General features: G+C 54.6%; 1 protein-coding gene across 1 annotated transcript in view; it reads right to left on the reverse strand.

Annotated features, from left to right (window-relative positions):
- The window catches only part of FHAD1 (forkhead associated phosphopeptide binding domain 1), a 93,576-nt gene that overhangs the window by 23,340 nt on the left and 51,775 nt on the right, over positions 1-18,461 (reverse strand). Inside the window, exons 16-25 of the mRNA XM_081087264.1 lie at positions 15,861-15,968; positions 15,514-15,621; positions 14,595-14,699; positions 11,145-11,252; positions 8,297-8,470; positions 6,806-7,031; positions 5,143-5,227; positions 4,040-4,146; positions 2,749-2,908; positions 1,398-1,530 (exon numbers count right to left, since the gene is read on the reverse strand). Of these exons, the coding sequence (XP_080943390.1) occupies positions 1,398-1,530; positions 2,749-2,908; positions 4,040-4,146; positions 5,143-5,227; positions 6,806-7,031; positions 8,297-8,470; positions 11,145-11,252; positions 14,595-14,699; positions 15,514-15,621; positions 15,861-15,968 (1,314 nt within the window). The remainder of the gene's footprint in view (positions 1-1,397; positions 1,531-2,748; positions 2,909-4,039; positions 4,147-5,142; positions 5,228-6,805; positions 7,032-8,296; positions 8,471-11,144; positions 11,253-14,594; positions 14,700-15,513; positions 15,622-15,860; positions 15,969-18,461) is intronic.

Genomic DNA, 18,461 nt, shown 5'->3' on the forward strand with positions numbered 1-18,461 from the left:
CAGGGGACAGCCACGGAGCATGAATGGCACTGCTCTTTGGGAAGGCAGAGTGGCCCTATCGAGCGCAATTAGGATGTCCTCTGGACCCAGCGATTTAGATACAGTGTTTTTGTTATTGTTGTTAATCCTCATCCAAAGGTATTTTTCCACTGATTTTTAGAGAGTGGCAGAGAGAGGGAAAGACAGAGAAACATCGATGTGAGAGAAACACATTGATTGGCTGCCTCCTGCACAGGCCCCCACCGGGGCCTGGGCCGGGGAGGAGCCTGCAACCAAGGTACCTGCCATTGACTGGAATTGAACCTGGGACCCTTTGGTCCGCAGGCCGATGCTCTATCCACTGAGCAAAACTGGCTAGGACAGGATACAGTATTAGCTACAGTAACGTGGGAATGCAGAAGCCACTGAAATCTCCATCAGCAGGGGGCTGCTGGGACAAAAAGGGACACAGTGGATTCTATACAGCCATTTAAAAGTAGAGGTAGATCTTAGTTGAAAAGATGCCCATTCAATAGTTATGTATGTAGAATGTATATGGCTTGGTACCATTATTTCGCAAAAAAAAAAAATCTCTTCAAGAAATATATGTACGGAGGGAGGAAGGGGAGATAAGGACACATATGTAATACCTTAATCAATAAAGAAAATTAAAAAAACTTAAAAAAAAGAAGTTAAAAAATAAATATATGTACAGGGTGGGATGCAAAGTAGGTTTATAGTTGTGAGTACATGAGACAGTTTATTCTTGTGTTATTATTTATTAACTAGAGGCCTGATGCACGGAATTCATGCATGGGGCTTGGCCCTCGCAGCCATGGCTTCGTCTGAAGGTCATCCAGAAGGTCGTTCAGCTGTCTGGTCTAATTAGCATATTACACTTTTATTATTATAGATTATTGTATAATTTTCCATACGAACAACTGTGAGCCGGCTTTTGCCAACCCCTGTGTATACAGGTCTGTTTGCGCCGAGTTTATAAATAAAATGTATTTCTCAACAACCCCACGAGGTGACTAGTGAGGGTCACTTCTCCCACTTTCCGGACGAGGGAATTGACTCAGTGACCTCCTGAGGTCACAGTTTCTGAGAAGAGGACCCAGGCAGACTAGACCTGAGCCCGGTCTCCACCCACTGCCCAGTCACGCTGCGTAAGGATGTGCAGGGGCTGCTGGTGCCTGTGCCAGCCTGCTGACAGCTGGCACCTCTGGTGACGGCATTGGAGGGGCAGGACTCCTGGTGTGTTACTGGCACCCGGCACAGAAGTACGTCCTTTGCACAGAAGCACGTGCTGATTTGGGAACTTAGGAGGAGAATGTTTTCCAAAGCCAGGAAAGCCACCACTGGGCTCTTCCTTCCTCAGCCTGTCCTTCGGGTGCCAGGGCGGGGCGGACACTCACCTCCTGGCTGCTCACGAAAATGTCAGTGAGGATGGGCTCCATCGGCACCGAGATGTCACAGGTCTGGGCCGTGCTCCTGGGCCTCGGCGGCTTCTCCTTGGGCGGCTGGGGCCTGCGTTTCTCCTGGGAGACTCTGGGGCGGAGGCGATGCGTCACGGGGCTGCACAAGGTTCCGGGGGCCACGAGTTCCCACCCCTCACCCCCCACCCCGCAGGACAGGAAAAGGAGCTCCATTTTTATGGTAACTGAAGTCTCCCGGCCTTCAAGTCTCCTGCCCACAGATCGCTAGGGAGTTTAGTCTCAGGGGACTTGCAGGAGAGTGGCCAGGGCGGCGGGCACCTGCCTGCCCTTGCTTCCACCTGGGTCTGCGGGACACCTGCTGTGCCCGTACAGGGCATTTGTTGTGTGACGCTCTTTCCTACTCTCTGATGGGTAAGCCCTTCCAGGTCTCATAACAGTCCCATGAGTGGGGGACGCTCCTGGCCCTATCTGACCGACAGGAACAGAGACACACAGCAATTTGCCGTGGTCACGGGGCTTGTAAGTGGAAATGCCCGGCTTTGCACCCAGACAGCACGGGTCTGGAGCCTGTTCTTTTAACCACTGTGTGACTCTGCTGTGGCCATGAGCCCCGAGGCACGAGAAGCTACAGGGTCTACACAAGGTATCAGTTTTGTTCACACTTTCTTGGGGGAAAACATTATTTTTATGTCAACATTTGGACAAACTATGGATGAAAATGCAAAGTCACATGCACTTTTTAGACAAATCCATGGGATGGGGGTATTTAACATTTCTTTTGAGCTGACCTCGGACACCCCTAGTGGATACATTTGTTTAATAAATATTTATTGATTTCCTTCAGTGCTAGGCACTGCGTGACTGCCGGGAGGCAATGCCAGGCAAGGCCTGTTCTCAGGGAGAAGGCAGACCATTGAATGGGCAATTAAACACAGCCTGACTGAGAAGTTAGGGGAGGTGAAGTGAGGGGCTGAGGGTCCCAGGCAGAGCAGGAGCCCTTGTCTATATTTGGGGAGGGTGAGTGACAAAGGACTTCCTGGAGGAAGTGGCATTTAAGCCGGGACCAGTCATCTGGAATATTGGGCAGGAATCTTTGGGAAGCACAGGACTTAGCAAAGGCCTGTTCTACCTGATAAGGCTGTGGAGCAATGAAACACGTCATTCATTCGTCCCTTCATTCATTCTTCGTCCATCCATCCATCCATCCATCCACCTACCATGCATCCATCCCACTCCTCAATCAGCACTTACTGCCCACCTCTCTGTGCAAGGCTCCCGGGGCACTCAGGTGTACCTGGGCCCTGCACGCCCTGCAGACCTTCTCACACACCTGAGTGCCTCCTTGAGGTCCTCCAGCTCCCGGTCCTTCTTCTCCACCAGGCCGGTCACCTGGGCCATCTTTTCCTTGAGCGCACCCAGCTCTCTGTTTTGCTGTTGGACCAGGGCCACGTTCCTCTCCAGTTCCACCTTCTGCTTCTCATTAAGCTCCCCTGGGAGCGACATGAACGCTGGTGAGGGGGTGTCCTGCCTGGGGTCTCCACGAGGGGCCACGGCAGGGTCCCCTGCCAGGGTTCGAGACCCACGAGGAGGGCCCGCCCTCCAGGAATTCTCTGGGGGCTTCAGCAACAGCCAGGCTGTCTGCTTGCGTCTGAGCAAACAACTCATGTGAGTGCTGGCTCTGGGAGGACCGCGTGCTCCGGCCTTAGCCTAGTATTACACCGCAGGTGCTGTCTGTCCCCGGCCCTGTACCTATGGCACTGTAGGGCACTCCGGCCACTTTCCGCTGCCTGCTTCTGCATCTCTTTGCCCAAGGCAGTGGTTCTCAACCTTGGCTGCACATTAGAATCACCCGGGAATCTTTTTAAAATCCTGGTTTACGCCGAAACCGGTTTGGCTCAGTGGATAGAGCGTCGGCCTGCGGACTGAAAGGTCCCGGGTTCGATTCTGATCAAGGGCATGTACCTGGGTTGTGGGCACATCCCCAGTGGGGGATGTGCAGGAGGCAGCTGATCGATGTTTCTAACTCTCTCTCTCTCTCTCTTCCTCTCTGTAAAAAATCAATAAAATATATTAAAAAAAAAATCCTGGTTTATGGGCCTCATCCTCTGGAAATTCTGTTTCTTTGTTACTAATGTTGTGGCCCCACCCCATAACAAAGAAACAGAATTTCCGGAGGAGGAGGCCCAGAAATCAGGATTTTAAAAAGATTCCCGGGTGATTCTAATGTGCAGCCAAGGTTGAGAACCACTGTCCTAGAAGGAATACCTGGCCCTGGGTCCCAAAGCTGGTGAGTGTGAGGGCTTGTGCAGGTGGCCCTGGCCCAGGGAGCCTTTGATCTGGGAGCAAATTCTCAGTGGTGACAGGAGAGTCTCCCCAAAAAGGAGAGTTGGGCCTCATCGCAGAGGTCCTGTGCCCTCTGGGGGGTGACCCGTGGCCCCTGGATATGGAGTCAGGGCCATAGTCGGGATCCAGCTTCTGCTGACTCCGCCACAAGTGCCGTGACGCCCAGGAAAGCAGACTGAGCAGGGCTTTTAAGGCCGCACTGTCCATCTCTGCAGCCCCATTTCTTTCCTTCCTCAAAGTGGGCCAGGAAGTCAAGGGACCCGGGCAAGCATACGAACCTCTCAAATCTGACATTCGGCTGTGGGCTTCCGTCAGGTTTTTCCTTAAGCTCATGATGACCTCCTGCTGAGACAGGATCTCCTTCTGAGCAGTCAGCAAGTCCTCTCTGCAAGTCACAAAACAGGCAGAGCCGGGTCAACCCCGACCCGCGGTGTCTCGGCGCCTGGAAGGGACCACGTGCAAATGCCCAGTGAGGCTCCGTCACTGATGGTCCATGGGATACGGGTCCCAGCAACGGGATAAGCACGTGCTTTAATAACTCTCAAAACAAAATTCATTTTTATGTACATCACTGAAGACAAATACATCGCGTCCAGCTGGCATGGCTCAGTGGGTGAGTGTCGACCTATGAACCAGGAGGTCAGGGTTCGAGTCCAATGCCTGGGTTGTGGGCTTGATCCCCAGTGGGGGGTGTGCAGGAGGCAGATGATCAGTGATTCTCTCTCATCATTGACATTTCTATTTCTCTCTCCCTCTTCCTCTCTCTGAAGTCAATAATATATATATATATATATATATATATATATATATATAGAGAGAGAGAGAGAGAGAGAGAGAGAGAGAGAGAGAGGTACATCGAGATAGAACAAAGGGCCCTGGCTGGGTTCCATCTGAGGCTGAAATATGACTTTGGGGTTGGGAGGGATCTTCAAAGTCATTTAGTCTAACCTCTGAACTTTGAACCCCCGCTAGGACCTCTCCACCAAGTGGTCTCCACTGCTGGCAACCTCTGCTCTCGGCTTGCCGCGACCACCTGCTCGCCGCAGTGTGAGCCAGCATTTCCCGAGCGACTTCCGTGCGCCCGGCCTGAGCCTCCTTGTTTCACAGATGAGGAAGGTGAGGTCCAGCCTCACACAGCTGGAGAGGGCTGAGTTGGGATTCGAACACAGATCCACCCAGGCTTTTCCATGATGACCTCCTGGGTCATTCTTTTCTTGCTAAAAGAATCAAGAAAGTCAAATAACAGCAAGCAGACCCCGGGCTCCACTCCTTTTTTCAGATTCCGACAACGTGGCCAGAAATGGGAGTTTGTGGGTTTGTCATTGCTGGCGAGCACGCCAGGGCGGGTGCTCTGGCGCCGACACGGCCTCTGGGTACTCACATCATGTGGTCACACACTGCGTCTTTGGTGCGGCTCTCCAGCGGGGGCCCCGGGGGACGGTCTTGCTGCGTTGCCTTCTCCTGGGCTGAATCAGGGACACGTGAACATCATTACAGTCCTGCCACCCGTGCCTTCTTTCCCCGATGCGTGTTAACCCATCAGCGCACCTGCATCTTCCCCCACTTACACACTCTCCCTACACCCGCAGTGCTCGCCCCCTAACGGGACATACCACGAGTTCTGTGTCACAGGCTGAGGACTCCCCCCACCCCCCCTTTGAGCTCATGAAATCCTTCCAGTTACTCTCTAAGGCACAGATCATTAACTCCATGCGGACAGGGAAATGGACACAGGAGTCACGGAACCTCTGTCCACTCAGCAAGCCGGTGAGAGGTGGAGCCCTAACCACGGGGTCACACCTCCCGCCCTACTTCCTCCTCTGCATGCAGATAAGAGTTGTGTCCTTACTACATCTTCCACTTACTCCCCAGTCACTGCCTTCAGCTTCCACCCTCACCACTCAATCACATGCTCATTCATTCATTCATTCATTCATTCGACAGTTCAGTGCTTTATGGTCTAAGTGTGCGGTGACCAAGCTGTCACCCTTCAGGTCCCACCTTAAGCATCCTCCCTCTGACCTGGACCTGGCCTGGGAAACTGAGTCCCACTCCAGGCCCTGGCCGTGGTGCCCTGCTCATCTTGGGTCACCTGCCAGGGCAGTATTTTGGTTAACTGAAGGGACCTTGCCTGCTTGCCCATCACTGAACCCTCAGTGCCTAGAATGAACTTGGAACATAATAGATGCTCAATTAAGTGTGTGGAGTGAATGAAGGCATGAGGTGAGCCCTGACAGCTCGTCAACTGGCTTGAGACCAGGACCATGATTCTCAACCAGGGGTGAGTTTGCTCCCCTCACGTGGGGGACACTTGTCAATGTCTGGAGACATTTTTGGTTGTCACACTGGGGTGGGCGGTGATACTGGCATCTAGTGGGTGGAGGCCAGGGATGCTGCTCAACACCCTACAGTGCACAGATGACCCCCACCCCAAAGAATTATCTGGCCCCCAAATGTCAATAGCGCTGAGGCTGAGGAACCCTGGCCCCAGGCCTTTGCTTCCAGAACTCTTCTCCGAGAAGTGACCCCTGACGTTTAGAGCAGCTAGAGAACCTCTCCAAGCAGCCGGCGTCTTGGTCATTTAGGGCAAATACATGCTCACTACCCTGAGTTCCGTTTCAGCCTCGCGGGGGTTTAGCTTTTAAGAAATAACCCCTGGCTGGTTACAAAAGTGCGTTAAACGAAGTCACAAATTACAACGCAGAGGGGAGCCTTTGAACAGTGCCTGCCTGGGGGCGGGGGAGGGGAGGTTCTCTGCCATGCCACTCCGACAGCCCTGACAGCCCTGACAGCCCTGGCAGCCTGCGCCTCCCTGGCTGACGGGCCGGGCACAGAGGCTTCCGACTCCTCGTGGTCACTTCTGTCGCACACGGGCCTCGAGGGCCCCTACCCGTGTTGTGTAACAAGAACAAAAGGGGCGCCAGGGGGTCAGTGAGCTTCACAATGATCAGAAGCCCGTTTCTTACCCAGCAGCCTCTTGGGGCCCACAGGACAACCAGAACCTGCCCCGACACTCAGGCTCCTCAGGGTCTCTTTGGACCTACCCAGCTCATTGTCCTTCAAAGCTGTGAGCTCTTCTTCTATTTTCTGGTGATGTTCGGTCACTTTTCTGAGTCTTTTTTCTAGACTCACGATCGTCAGGGAGTGCTGTTTGATCTGCTCCTTATACCCCATGACTTCTTCTTCAAACGCCGGTTTCTGTGATTCTCGCTCTTCGTGGAGGGCCTTGATGGTCTGCTGTTGCAGCTGTATCCGCCCCTCCATCATGATCTGGGGAAACAGAAATGGTTAATGCGACCCCAGGCGGCTGCTCTGACAATAACAACAGTAACACGTCCCCTTTGCACCCACAGCCACTGAGCTTGGTCCCACCTTAGGGTCCCTGCATGTGTGTTGTTCCCTCTGCGTGGTACACTGTTTCCCTGGCTCCTTGCATGGCTGATTCCTTCCCGCGTTTCAGGTCTCCTGTGCCACCTCCTCAGGGAGGCCCTCCCTGATTGCCTACCCAGAGGAGCAACCTGAGGCACTTTCCATTCCATCATCCTGTTTTGTTTCCTCTGAGGCACTTAGCACCATCCGAATTATCCCGTGTCTTTGTTTCTCACTCCCACCAGCATGTAAGCTCCATGACAGCAGGTACTGATCTTTTTAAATTTACCAACACACCCAGCATCATCGGTGTCTAGATCCCTGCCACAGCATGGGAGCCACATGCTCAGTAAATACTCATTGAATTAATGAATGAATGATTTCATAAGAAAAAAGTGGATGGCCCGGCCAATGTGGCTCAGTGGTTGAGTGTCGACCTCTGAACCAGGAGGTCATGGTTCGATTCCTGGTCAGGGTGTATGCCCTGATTGTAGGCTCAACCCCTCATAGGGGAAGTGTAGGAGGCAGCCAATCAATGATTCTCTCTCATCATTGATGTTTCTATCTCTCTCTCTGAAATCAATAAAAACACGTAAAAAAAAAGAAAAAAAAGAAAAGAAAAAGTGGATGACTTTGTATTTCCTAAAAACCAAAAATTACCCATGGTCCCCAAATGGTGAGTCAGACCCTTTGCCGTAACCACCTTCTCCTTCCCAGGGCTCTTCTCGGCGCGTCTATCCCAGAGCTTCGTCCTCACCCCCATCCTGCCTCTCAGATGAGCCTGTCTTCTCTCTAACGACCTCGTTCTCCTGCTCCCCACACCCCTCTGCATGTTGGGCCCCCGGGCTCAATCTCCTCCCCATGTGTCAATGCTTTGCCTGAGAAACCACATTCGTTTGGCAAAGTCTGAGGTCAGTTTTGGTTGTCCCAGCTGTGGGGAGGGCGCTGCTGGCATCTGGTGGGCAGAGACCAGGCTGCTGAGCATCCTACGGTCACAGGAGGGTTCCCGGGGAAGGCCTATCTGACCCAGAGCCTCAGCAGCAGCGTGGAGGCCGGGCACCACCTGCGCCCCCCCGCCCCCCGCAGCCCCTGCCCTCCCCCATTTCTGAACCCCTTGTTCTCACGGCGCTGTGATCTTGCATCGAGAGGAGAAGTCTCTCTCTTACCATCTTTGTCTTGGCAGTTTCCAGTTCAGCTAACGCCTCATTTAATTGCATGGCCAGGCTCTCTGCTTTCAGACTCTCGGACACCTTTGTTCTTTGACTCTCTTCTACCATGGCCAGTGCGTCCTTTAATTTATCATTTAGAACATCTTCCTTTTGCACTTTAATATCCATTTCCTAGACAAGCAACAAACATCAACAGACATTCAGGAATGAGTTTTCACCCCGCCTCTGCCCTCCGCCCCCCCCGCCCACCCCCCCCCCCCCCCCCCGGCGTTCAGAGGGAGGTGAACTGTATCCTGTTACTGTTCCCTCGGTTCTTTTTAAGTCCAAAGTCCATGCTTTCTCTGGAAGGTTCCAATGAGTAGAGAACTCCCTCTTATAGTCGGCTGGCATTTGTCTCCTTGCGATTTCCGGCCTCTGAGCCCAGGTCTGTCACCTGGAGCTCACTGACTACGTTTTATTTCTCTTTTATGAGTACGTTTTATTTCCCTTTCTATACTTGAGGAGGACTGTCATGTCTCGCTCTAACTCTCTTTTCCAGGATAAATGTGCCGAGTTCCTTCGCCCCTCATTACAGGACCTGCCTTCAGGACGCTCCACGTTCCCAGAGGCTTTGGCACGGATTGGCCTCCCCCCACCCTCGGGGCCCAGTCTTGCCACGGACTTGGTCCTGCCCTTCTGCCCAGAGCCCGCCCATCGTGCCATTGACTGTGAGAGTTCTGCCAACTCCCAGTCCCTCCTCAGAGTGTGCCCTGCGGGCTGTGTGGCAGGCACTGGGCTGGGGGCTTGCGAACTCCATTTCCTTATTTGACTTTTTTTGTTAGAACAGTTTTAGGTTTGTAACAACATTGAGGGGAAGGTACGGAGAGGAATCCCGGTTTGGACAATGGGTGGATCTGGCCCGAGGAGATGCTTACTGGGGACCCTGGCAGGCATCCCCCAGAGCAGCCTGTCACCCACACACACTGAGATGGTGTCTCTGATGGGCCAGGAAGCGGCAGGACACGCTGGCCGGCGTCTTTGCTCCTTGCCGACGACTCAGCAGCTACGCGGGACGGGAGAACAGCGCTCACTGTTCCCACGGGTCCCAATTTATTTTCCTTCTCCACTTTCTCTTCTTCCTTCCACAGAAACCCGATTTTTGCCCATGCAGATGAAATCAATCTCCCCATTGCTCTGCGCATATACAGCTCGAACAGCATGTGAGTAAGCAATTCGGAGTGTCTCTCTGACTTTGTCATTCCTTGACCTTTGCTGGTAAGTGGGGGCCTGCCTGAGGGTTGTCACAAGGCCCCGCCCTCTGATGTCATCGATGTTCTAAGGTGTTGAGGACACCGTTGGTCGCATTACAGAGTTCTCTGTGGGATGAGCCCCAGGAGACGTTCTCTCTGGGCCGAGTACCAAGAATGGTCCCAGTTTCATGAGCAATGGCTCCATTTTCATCTATAAATTGCACAACTGGGCTTCCCTTTTCACTGTAACTGTTAGAATAAAAATTGTGGCCCATATTGATTTCATGATACATTTATTTTTTTGCACTAGTCTCATTCCCGATCCACGTTATGCCCCGAGTAATCTACTTAAAATTGTTAATTTCTCCTTTTCTCCTACCCCAAACTAAAGCATTTTATGGAAGATCCCGTGTTAAGTCGTTTGGGGAATCCAGGCTGCTTTCCTGGGCTCTCCCCTAGCCCGCGGCATCGCGCCCGCTCACAGGAGCCCTCCGGAGGGAAGCGGGCAAGTCCTGCACCACTTCCCCAGCTCTGTCGGCCTCCTCTGGACACACTCTTGGAAGTGCCCAGGACCGCCCTGCAATCCAGATGCGGTTCCTGACTCTCGTCCCACTGGAGGGGTGGCGCTCCAGGTGCGCCAGCACCCCCTGGACTGCCTGCTAAACGCGCAGGTTCCCGGGCCCGCCCGCCCTCCGGGGGCACCTGGGATAAACTGCCCAGTGACTCTACCCAGGCTGACGTTGGGAACCTTTCTTGAGAGAAAATGACCCAGGACTGATGTGAATAGACTTTTAGTTCCATCTGGCCTTGAACACCTTTTGAATTTGTATTTACCTGTTTTTAAATAACTTAAGTGTTATTTAAATTAAACCTCTATTGTCGGGCTGTGTGTTTATTGCTTGCTCTGACTACTGAGACGTTGGCCATTGTGTGTGTGGAGTGTGTGTGTGTGTGTGTGTGTGTGTGAGTGGTGTCCCTGGTACTGCTGGGACCCAGGAAGAGTGAACTACATCCCACAGCGTGGAGGTGCCCCGGGCAGGGCCATGTGCCAACTTCTACCTCTACTGCACCGGCCACGCCCAGTGACGCTCATAAGTGGGGTTTGGCATGAAGGCGATGATGACAATCATGAGAAGTTCCAGTGGAGAAATGACATCCAGGTGATGAGACGTTCAAGCGTCCATATCCTGACCTCCCTCTCTGACCCCAGGCGGCCAAGCCACGCAGAGCTCACGGCCAGCAGGGAGAGGCGGAATGACAATGAAGGAGTCTGGCATCAGATGGTCCTGGGTTTGGATCCTGCCCCTCTGCTTCCCAGCTGTGAGCTCAGAGTAATAATAATAAAAGTGGGCAACACAGCCAGCATTCGGGGAGTGCCAGGGACTGTTCTGTGTGTTCTGTGTGTACGTTAACAATGGAGCCTCACGGCTCAGCGAGGCTGACCTTTGGGGATCATCTGTGTTTCACGAGTGCGGAAACCAGCGCACAGAGATGCTGAGCGACTTGCCTAATGTCCCACAGCCAGAGAGCGGCCGAGGTGGGCCCGACTGCCTGCCTCCCGAGCCTGCTCTTAACCATGCCTGCTCATCCGCATCTCTCCCCGCGGGGACTCGTACCTCTTTCTGCTTGGTCAGGCGGTTCTCCAGGTCTTGCACCCTTCTCTTTTCCCTCTCGATGGCCTCCCTCGCTTTTTGTTTCTCGTGGGCGATGCTGCTCTCCGATACCTGCAAGGCAAGGACAAGTGGTCTGAGGGCGTGCGCACCAGGAAGAAAGGGAAGTGGATGCGTAATTGTTGAAACCACTGAGTCAGGCGTTGGGAGCAAGAGCTCCAGGATCAGGGCGCCCATTGGGGAGAGATGAGAACCTGGAAGTCACGTGTTGGTTAGTCATGTGCATCACAGGGAGAGCTCTGCGTCACTCAGGCATCTGGGGCTGGCGTTCGGGAAGTGACATGCTGGTGAGTGTTCAGTTCACGGCGTCTGGCCCTGAGCCACCGAGTGAACTGACATGTGCTGGCCCCAAGGCGGCCTTCTTTGGAAGCACACGGCTTCTTGGGAGGTGGGGCACGAGAGACAGAGCCGGGCAGACACCCCCTCTCACCGCAGGCCTGGCGCCTGGTGGTCTCTACGCAGCCTACAAAGGCTTGGGTCCAAAAACTGATGTCCAGGACAGTCTGGCACTGGGAAAACGTACCCGGCAAGGTCTGGTGATGGGGAGGAGGCCGGAGCCCAGCCTCAGCCCCACGAGCCCCACAGGGAGGCACACAGGCAGAGCGAGGCTGGAGGACTCCAGTTCTGGCTGCTGGAGCTCTTGCAGTTATGCCCCCATAAACATGTAGAGTTCACAAGAAAAATATGTAAAATATATGCATATAACACAGACAGAAGACTGGAGAGGTATGTGCCAAGATGTAAAGATGGTAATTTGGGGGGAGTTGGGATTATGGCAATTTACATATTCTTCTTTTCACTAGTCTATATCTTCTAAATTTTCTTTAGTGAGCATGCATTATTCAGCAAAAAGAAAAAAAAGCTACTGGAAGTGGTTATAGGACAGTGATGGCGAACCTATGACACGCGTGTCAGAGGTGACACGCGAACTATTTTTTTGGCTGATTTTTCTTTGTTAAATGGCATTTAAATATATAAAATAAATATAAAATATATAAGTCTCTGTTTTACTATGGTTGCAAATATCGAAAAATTTCTATATGTGACACGGCACCAGAGTTAAGTTAGGGTTTTTCAAAATGCTGACACGCCGAGCTCAAAAGGTTCGCCATCACTGTTATAGGGGATGCTATGCCGGGGCAGTGGGGGGGCGGGTGAGACTTTGGGACGCGTGGCCCTGGAGAAAAGACCAGCTTCCCCGCTGTGCCAGCAGCCTCAGTGGCCCCCGTCCAACCGCCCTGCTCTGCGCTCGGGCCTCCCAGGCCCACCAGGGCCCTGACACACCTCCCTGCCGGGCTTGGCATTTCCCTACTGTCAGGTCTGCCTCCGAAGGTCCAGCCCCCACCCTGCCAGTCCACGTCCTTCCTGTTGTAAGAGTCCCTGTCCAGAGGGCTCCTTCCCTTCTTTTATTAGGTGCTGCCTGGCACATTCCAGGTGCAAATCATAATGGTGACAACGGGCATCTTTGCCAGTAGGTGCTTGCAATGTGGTGCCCGGCACTGTGTGCTGAAGTATCAGTGCATCTAATCTGCACCCCCCGGGCAGCATCTGCCCAGTTAGCCCCACTGTACAGGTGAGGCCACGGCGGCTGCAAGTGAGGCGGGAAGAGGGCAAGTCATGGCCCCCGTCACATGCCAGGAAGCGGTGGCTCAAGCTCGGATGCCAGGGCCCCGCCCTCCCCGCTCTGACACTGACCTCTGGACCCTGCTCACCTGTCCTGATCCAAACCCCACCCTGCCTGGCGGCAGGAGACGCTTAAGCGGGCACAGAGCTTGCCACCCGCCCAGCAGGAGCCGGAGCTTCAAGACCCAGCCCTGGCCCATATGCATAAGGGAGCTCAGGGGCAACCGCCGACCAGGGTCTGGGTCCGACCCCTTGCTCGGGCGATGCTCCCTCACCCCCCTGGACTCTGATCTCACTCCCCTGCACTGACTGGCACCGTCCCGCTGCCAAGGTCTTTGCTTGACGGCCCCCTTCCCTCCCCCCACCCCACCCCCCACCCTCCACCCCCTCTCTTCTCCCCTCTGCTGGGCACACCATCCTCCCTACCCCACCTGGACTCTGACCTCACCTGGCAGGTGCTTCACAATGAATGCACGGACTGACTCCTCCCAGCAAACCCCTGGGTGGTTCTGCCCTGACACCCACTCCGCAGCTAGGTCACAGAGGGCAGGGCTGGCCCAGGGTCGCACAGCATGTAGGGCAGGGGTCCTCAAACTTTTTAAACAGGGGGCCAGTTCACTGTCCCTCAGACCGTTGGAGGGCCAGACTATAGTTTAAAAAAAAACTATGAACAAATTCCTATGCATACTGCACATATCTTATTTTGAAGTAAAAAACCAAAATGGGAACAAATACAATATTTGTATTTGCATGTGGCCCGTGGGCCGTAGTTTGAGGACCCCTGATGTAAGGGCAGGGCTGGGATTTGACCAGAATGGACACTTTCAGCCCACCTCCCCCCCACCCCCCCGGCTGACCCGGCGCGCACTCTGTCTCCCGCGTCCTTCCCCTGCCCTCATTTGGCTTCCATTTTGCTCCAGCCTCAATTCCGTGCCTTATGTCCCTGTCTCTGCCCCCCCCCCCACCCCCCCCGGGCTCACTCAGGCCTCTGTCCTTTGTACTTGGCCACTTTATCCAGTGACATTCTCTTCCCCCAGATGCCCCCTCTCTTCTCCAGGTCACCTCCCCAGAGAGGCCCTCCCTGCCTGCAGGCTGCTCTCTAACCCCCCTGTGGAGCCATCTGTGCATGTTTAGGTGGTTGGTTGCCCCTCGCCTTGGAGTGGGCTCTTGTGCCCTGTCTTTCGTGGGGACTGGTGGGGGAGGCTGGGTGTGGGTGTCCCCAGCTCTGCTGGGCCTGGAGCTCAGACATCCCCCGCCCCACGATCCCCCTCTCCTTCCCATCCACTCCAGAAGGCACTGAGCCCCGGTCATTGCTGTGACCACCGCCTGAGCTCGTTATGTTCCTGCCTGCGAGTTGGAGTGTATTCCTCCCGCATCCCTGCTGGATTGCATCATAAATGCCTTTCGGTGAGGAGGAGGGGGAGCTGGCTGAGGGCCTGACCCCGACTCCACCCCGGGGTCATCCTCTCTCTTCCCTGGGTAGTCACCTGTGTGTGACATGCGGTTCCAAGTACTTCACGTCTGTGAACTCACTGAACCTGAGGCAGGCGTGTCACCACTCCCGTTTCACCGATGCGGAAACAGGCACAGGCGGTTCAGTGGCCTGCCCCAGGTCATGCAGCTGGGAAGCTGTGTCAGGTGACATTGGCCACTTTGGCTGGCGCTGCCCGCATCTGCCCACGTGCCCACACGCGCCGGCAGGCACAGAAACAGCCTCGCGCCTGGCTTCGGGCTCCTCCCGGCTGCCGCAGCCCCTGACGCCTGCTCCCGTACCTCCTTCTGCTGGGTGAGGTGGTTCTCCAGATCCTGCGCTCTCCTCTTTTCGGTCTCGAAGGCCTCCTTTACTTTCTTCTCATGGGCCACGCTGCTCTCCAAAACCTGCAAATCGATGACCAGTAATGTGCCCGAGAAACTCATTCTGATGATGCTAAGAATAACACCGCCAGCTCAAGGGCTAGGGTGGTCTTACAGGCCAGGGCCCCTGGCCAGCACTTGCCACTCTCGCAGGAACACTGTCAGAGAAGTCAGCGCCCCATTTCCTAGATGAGGAAACCGAGGAACAGGAAGTGGGTGCGAGCCCCAGGGCCTCGCAGTTTGTTGGCGGTTGGGCGGGGATTGGAACCCTGCATGGAGGAGAGAGCCACCTGCATGCAGGCCTCGGTAGGCAGCAGGAGGGCAGGGAGCCAGGCATGAGTTATTTCGGTGCCAGGCAGCCTCCCGAAAAGGAGGAGAATCCCATTAATAATGGAACTTGCCCATCCCGGTGGGCTGCCCTCGGCTGGGTGACTCCCTGGTAGTGGAGAGGGAGGCTGGGCGACGTTGGGAAGTTGCTCAAGGATCCACCCAGCCCTGAAGTCCCAGAGCTCCGTGATTCCTCCAGCTCTGGGCTTTGGGTTCCAAATCTCCACACAGTAGATGCCCACGTCCCAGTCCCAATGTCTCTCTCAAGCCCTACCTGGGGCTGTATTTTATGCTGTTTACAACTTCCCAACTGGCTGTTGAGACTACAACTCTATGGTTCTCTCCTAGAGTCCCCCAGGCCTCTTCCCAAAGCAGCTGAGCCCTCTTGAGGACGAATCACTCTGGGAGAGCCGCACCCCGCTCCACCCACCATCATCTGTGCTTCTGAACGTACTTCCATGACCCTCGGGCGGGTCAGGGCTGCAGCAGGCTGTCTCCCCGAGCTGCCTACCTCCTTCTGGCGGGTCAGGCGGTTCTCCAGCTCGTGGACTCTCCTCTGTTCTTCCTCCAGAGCCTCCTTCACTCGGCTCTTCTCTTGCATAAAGCTTTCCTCCAAAGCCTGAAAGCCAATGAGCGCTGTTTAACAGACCTGGTTACCATGGCAGGATCTGGCCTCGGTGCCAGGCGCCGCGTCGGTGAGGGCTCCACAACTCACAACACCGCACGGAGGCGGTGGCCTGGCCGCGGAGAGCCGGGGAATGGAGGCGGCAGGCCCCGATCAGGGCCCGGGGCCAGCCCTTGCTCGTTGCGTGGCCTGGATTGGGGCCCACGCAGACTCCGTCTCCTCGAGCTGTATACCTTCCTCTGGTGGCTTAAGCGCTCCTGCAGCTCTCGGGCTTTCCTCTGTTCTTCCTCTAGTGCTTCTTTTGCTCTGTTTTTCTCTTCAGTAAGTTTCCCCTCCAAAGCCTGCAAGTCAATGACCGTTGTTTAACAGTCCTGGTTACTATGGCAGGAATCTGACTCTGTGCCAGGCAAGCGGTAGAACCTGGGGCTCTGACCGGCAGCTCTCCTGGGTGTGTGACCTTGGGCACGTGAGAAGCTACAGAAGCCTCAGTTTCCCTGTCTGTACAGTGGGGAGAGCAATGGTGCTTCCTGCATTGGGTGGATGCGAGGAGCAGATGAAATGAGAAACATGAAACGCTGGGCACGTGCTAGCCATTCATTAAAAGGGCTGTCATTCCTCCTGTCATCTCTGCTTTGCAGAGGAGGAAAGAGGAAAGCGAGATGAAGGAATCTGCCCGGTTTACTTGTTAACCACATGAGTAGGATTCAAACACTGGTCCATTTGACTCTAGAGCCTGCATTCTAAACCACGGCTAGCAAACTATAGTCTATGGGCCAAATCTGGCCCTCTGCCTGCTTTTTGTGAATAAAGTTTTATTGGAACACATCCTTGCTCATTGTGGATTGCCTATGACTGCCTTCACAGTCCAAGGATAGAGCTAAGCAGCCACGGCAGAGACCACAAGACCTGCAAAAACTCAAAGTCTATGCCATCTGGCTCTTTGTGGAGAAAGCTTGCCGACCGGATCTAAGCCATTAGTGCGTGCAGAAATCAGGTGAGGGTTGTGAACAGATGACAACACAAAAGAACGGTAGCTTGGTAAAGGCACCTGAAATTTCTCACCATTGAAACAGAGCCCTCCACCAAGCCAGGGTCCATGAGAAGCTTAATGAGTGAATTCTGACACACGTGCTTTCAGAGCGGGTGGGGGGACGGCGTCATGCGGCATGAAAAAGGTGCATTTAAAATCGGGGCACCTGGTGCTGAAGTCTGAGACAGCACTTTTCGATGAGTGCCTGGGGCCAAGCTGATCAACGCTTAGTGTCTGGGGAGCGATGACCCTGGACGGGACAGCAGTGGCCTGGAACAGTGTCTCTGTATGTCTGGGTGGGCCCTGGCTGCTTCCCCTCGCAGCGGGTGGTGGGCCCCGACATTGGCTTTATTTAAAAGGGGTTTGAAGCCGGCCCTTGAACCCCTGCCTCTGTCAGGGTCGATGTTATAAGTGGGCATCTGGGAGGCCCAGGCTGGTGCCGGGGCGGTGTGGAACGTGGTGGGGGTCGCCGTGCACCCACAGGGAAAAAGCCAACCCCAAAGTGAAAATCAAAGCAAACATTTGGAAAGGGCAGAGTGAATCAGGGGGAGTGAGGACGTGGCGGAGGGTTTTGTGAAGGTGCTGGAGACTTGGCTTTTTCTGGTTTTAGCTTCCTCTCTGTTGACGGACACTGGCTTTTTGCATATCTAACTGTCCTTCAAAATGGTCTGCTTTGGTTTAAGTCTATTGCTAATATTGCCTCCATGTGGCAGAAGGACAGAGAAAGAGAAGAAGAGAAAGAAGGAGGAGAGAGATTTGAGGAGACGGCACGAACTGGAGGATGAAATGAAACAGGCAGAGGTCTCTGCCTCTTGGAGGGGCCTAGAGAGGGGGGCGTGTGACCGAGAACAGACTAAGCCGGAGGTCACGGAGCTCTGGCGAGTAAGATGGAGGAAGTGAGAGGGCAGTCCTCCGGGGGAAGAAAGGAGGTGCTGGGGAAGGGCTGGGGCCCAGGGGATCTGGTGCTGCTGTCTGGAGGGGCTGGGAGAAGAACCACGTGGAGCGCTGACAAATGCTAGTGCAGGAGCCACACCCTCACCCCAGTGAGAGCAGAACCTGGGGGCGGGGGAGAGGGACAGAGCATTCATATGTTTTAATCTCCCAAATGACAAAAGGGCAGCTGAAGTCACAAGCCACTGGTCCAAGATGATGGCCACGAGGTGGTTAAAATCGTGGTGGTCCCTAAATACCAGAAAGAGACGAGGCTGGGCTTCTTAAGTGCCGTTTCCTGGCCTTCTCCAGGGGTTCTAATGCCGGGGGTCAGGGGTGGGCCCCAGGACCTGCCGGTTTAACCAGTGTCCAGGCGGTTCTCATCAGGCAATTGTGGGAAAAGCTTCCTCGGAGGCTGTTGCTGGAAACGTGGTCTGCAGACCCGTGCCGGCCGCATCAGCCGGGAGCTTGTTAGACATGCGGGTGCCCGGCCGCACCCCGGACCTGCTGAGTCAGGATCTGCACTTTAACAAGACCCCCAGGTGACCCTCAGGCGCCCTGGCGCTTGAGAGGCGCCCCTGTAAAGTGTCCGCTAGCACTTGGCTTGGTTTCTAGAAAAGCGAGCAGCCACTTTGGCCATTCGTTTTCCCTGGTAAGTGTAAGGGAAGAGCAAAAGACCGGAATCAATATGTATAGAGAGAAAGCAAAAGACTGAAATAGCCGAAGCCAGTTTGGCTCAGTGGATAGAGCGTCGGCCTGCAGACTGAGGGGTCCCGGGTTCGATTCCGGTCAAGGGCATGTGCCTGGGTTGCGGGCACATCCCCAGTGGGGGTTGTGCAGGAGGCAGCTGATTGATGTTTCTCTCTCATCGATG

Source organism: Myotis nattereri (assembly GCF_964212035.1).
Source record: "Myotis nattereri genome assembly, chromosome: 3".
NCBI lineage: Eukaryota > Metazoa > Chordata > Mammalia > Chiroptera > Vespertilionidae > Myotis > Myotis nattereri.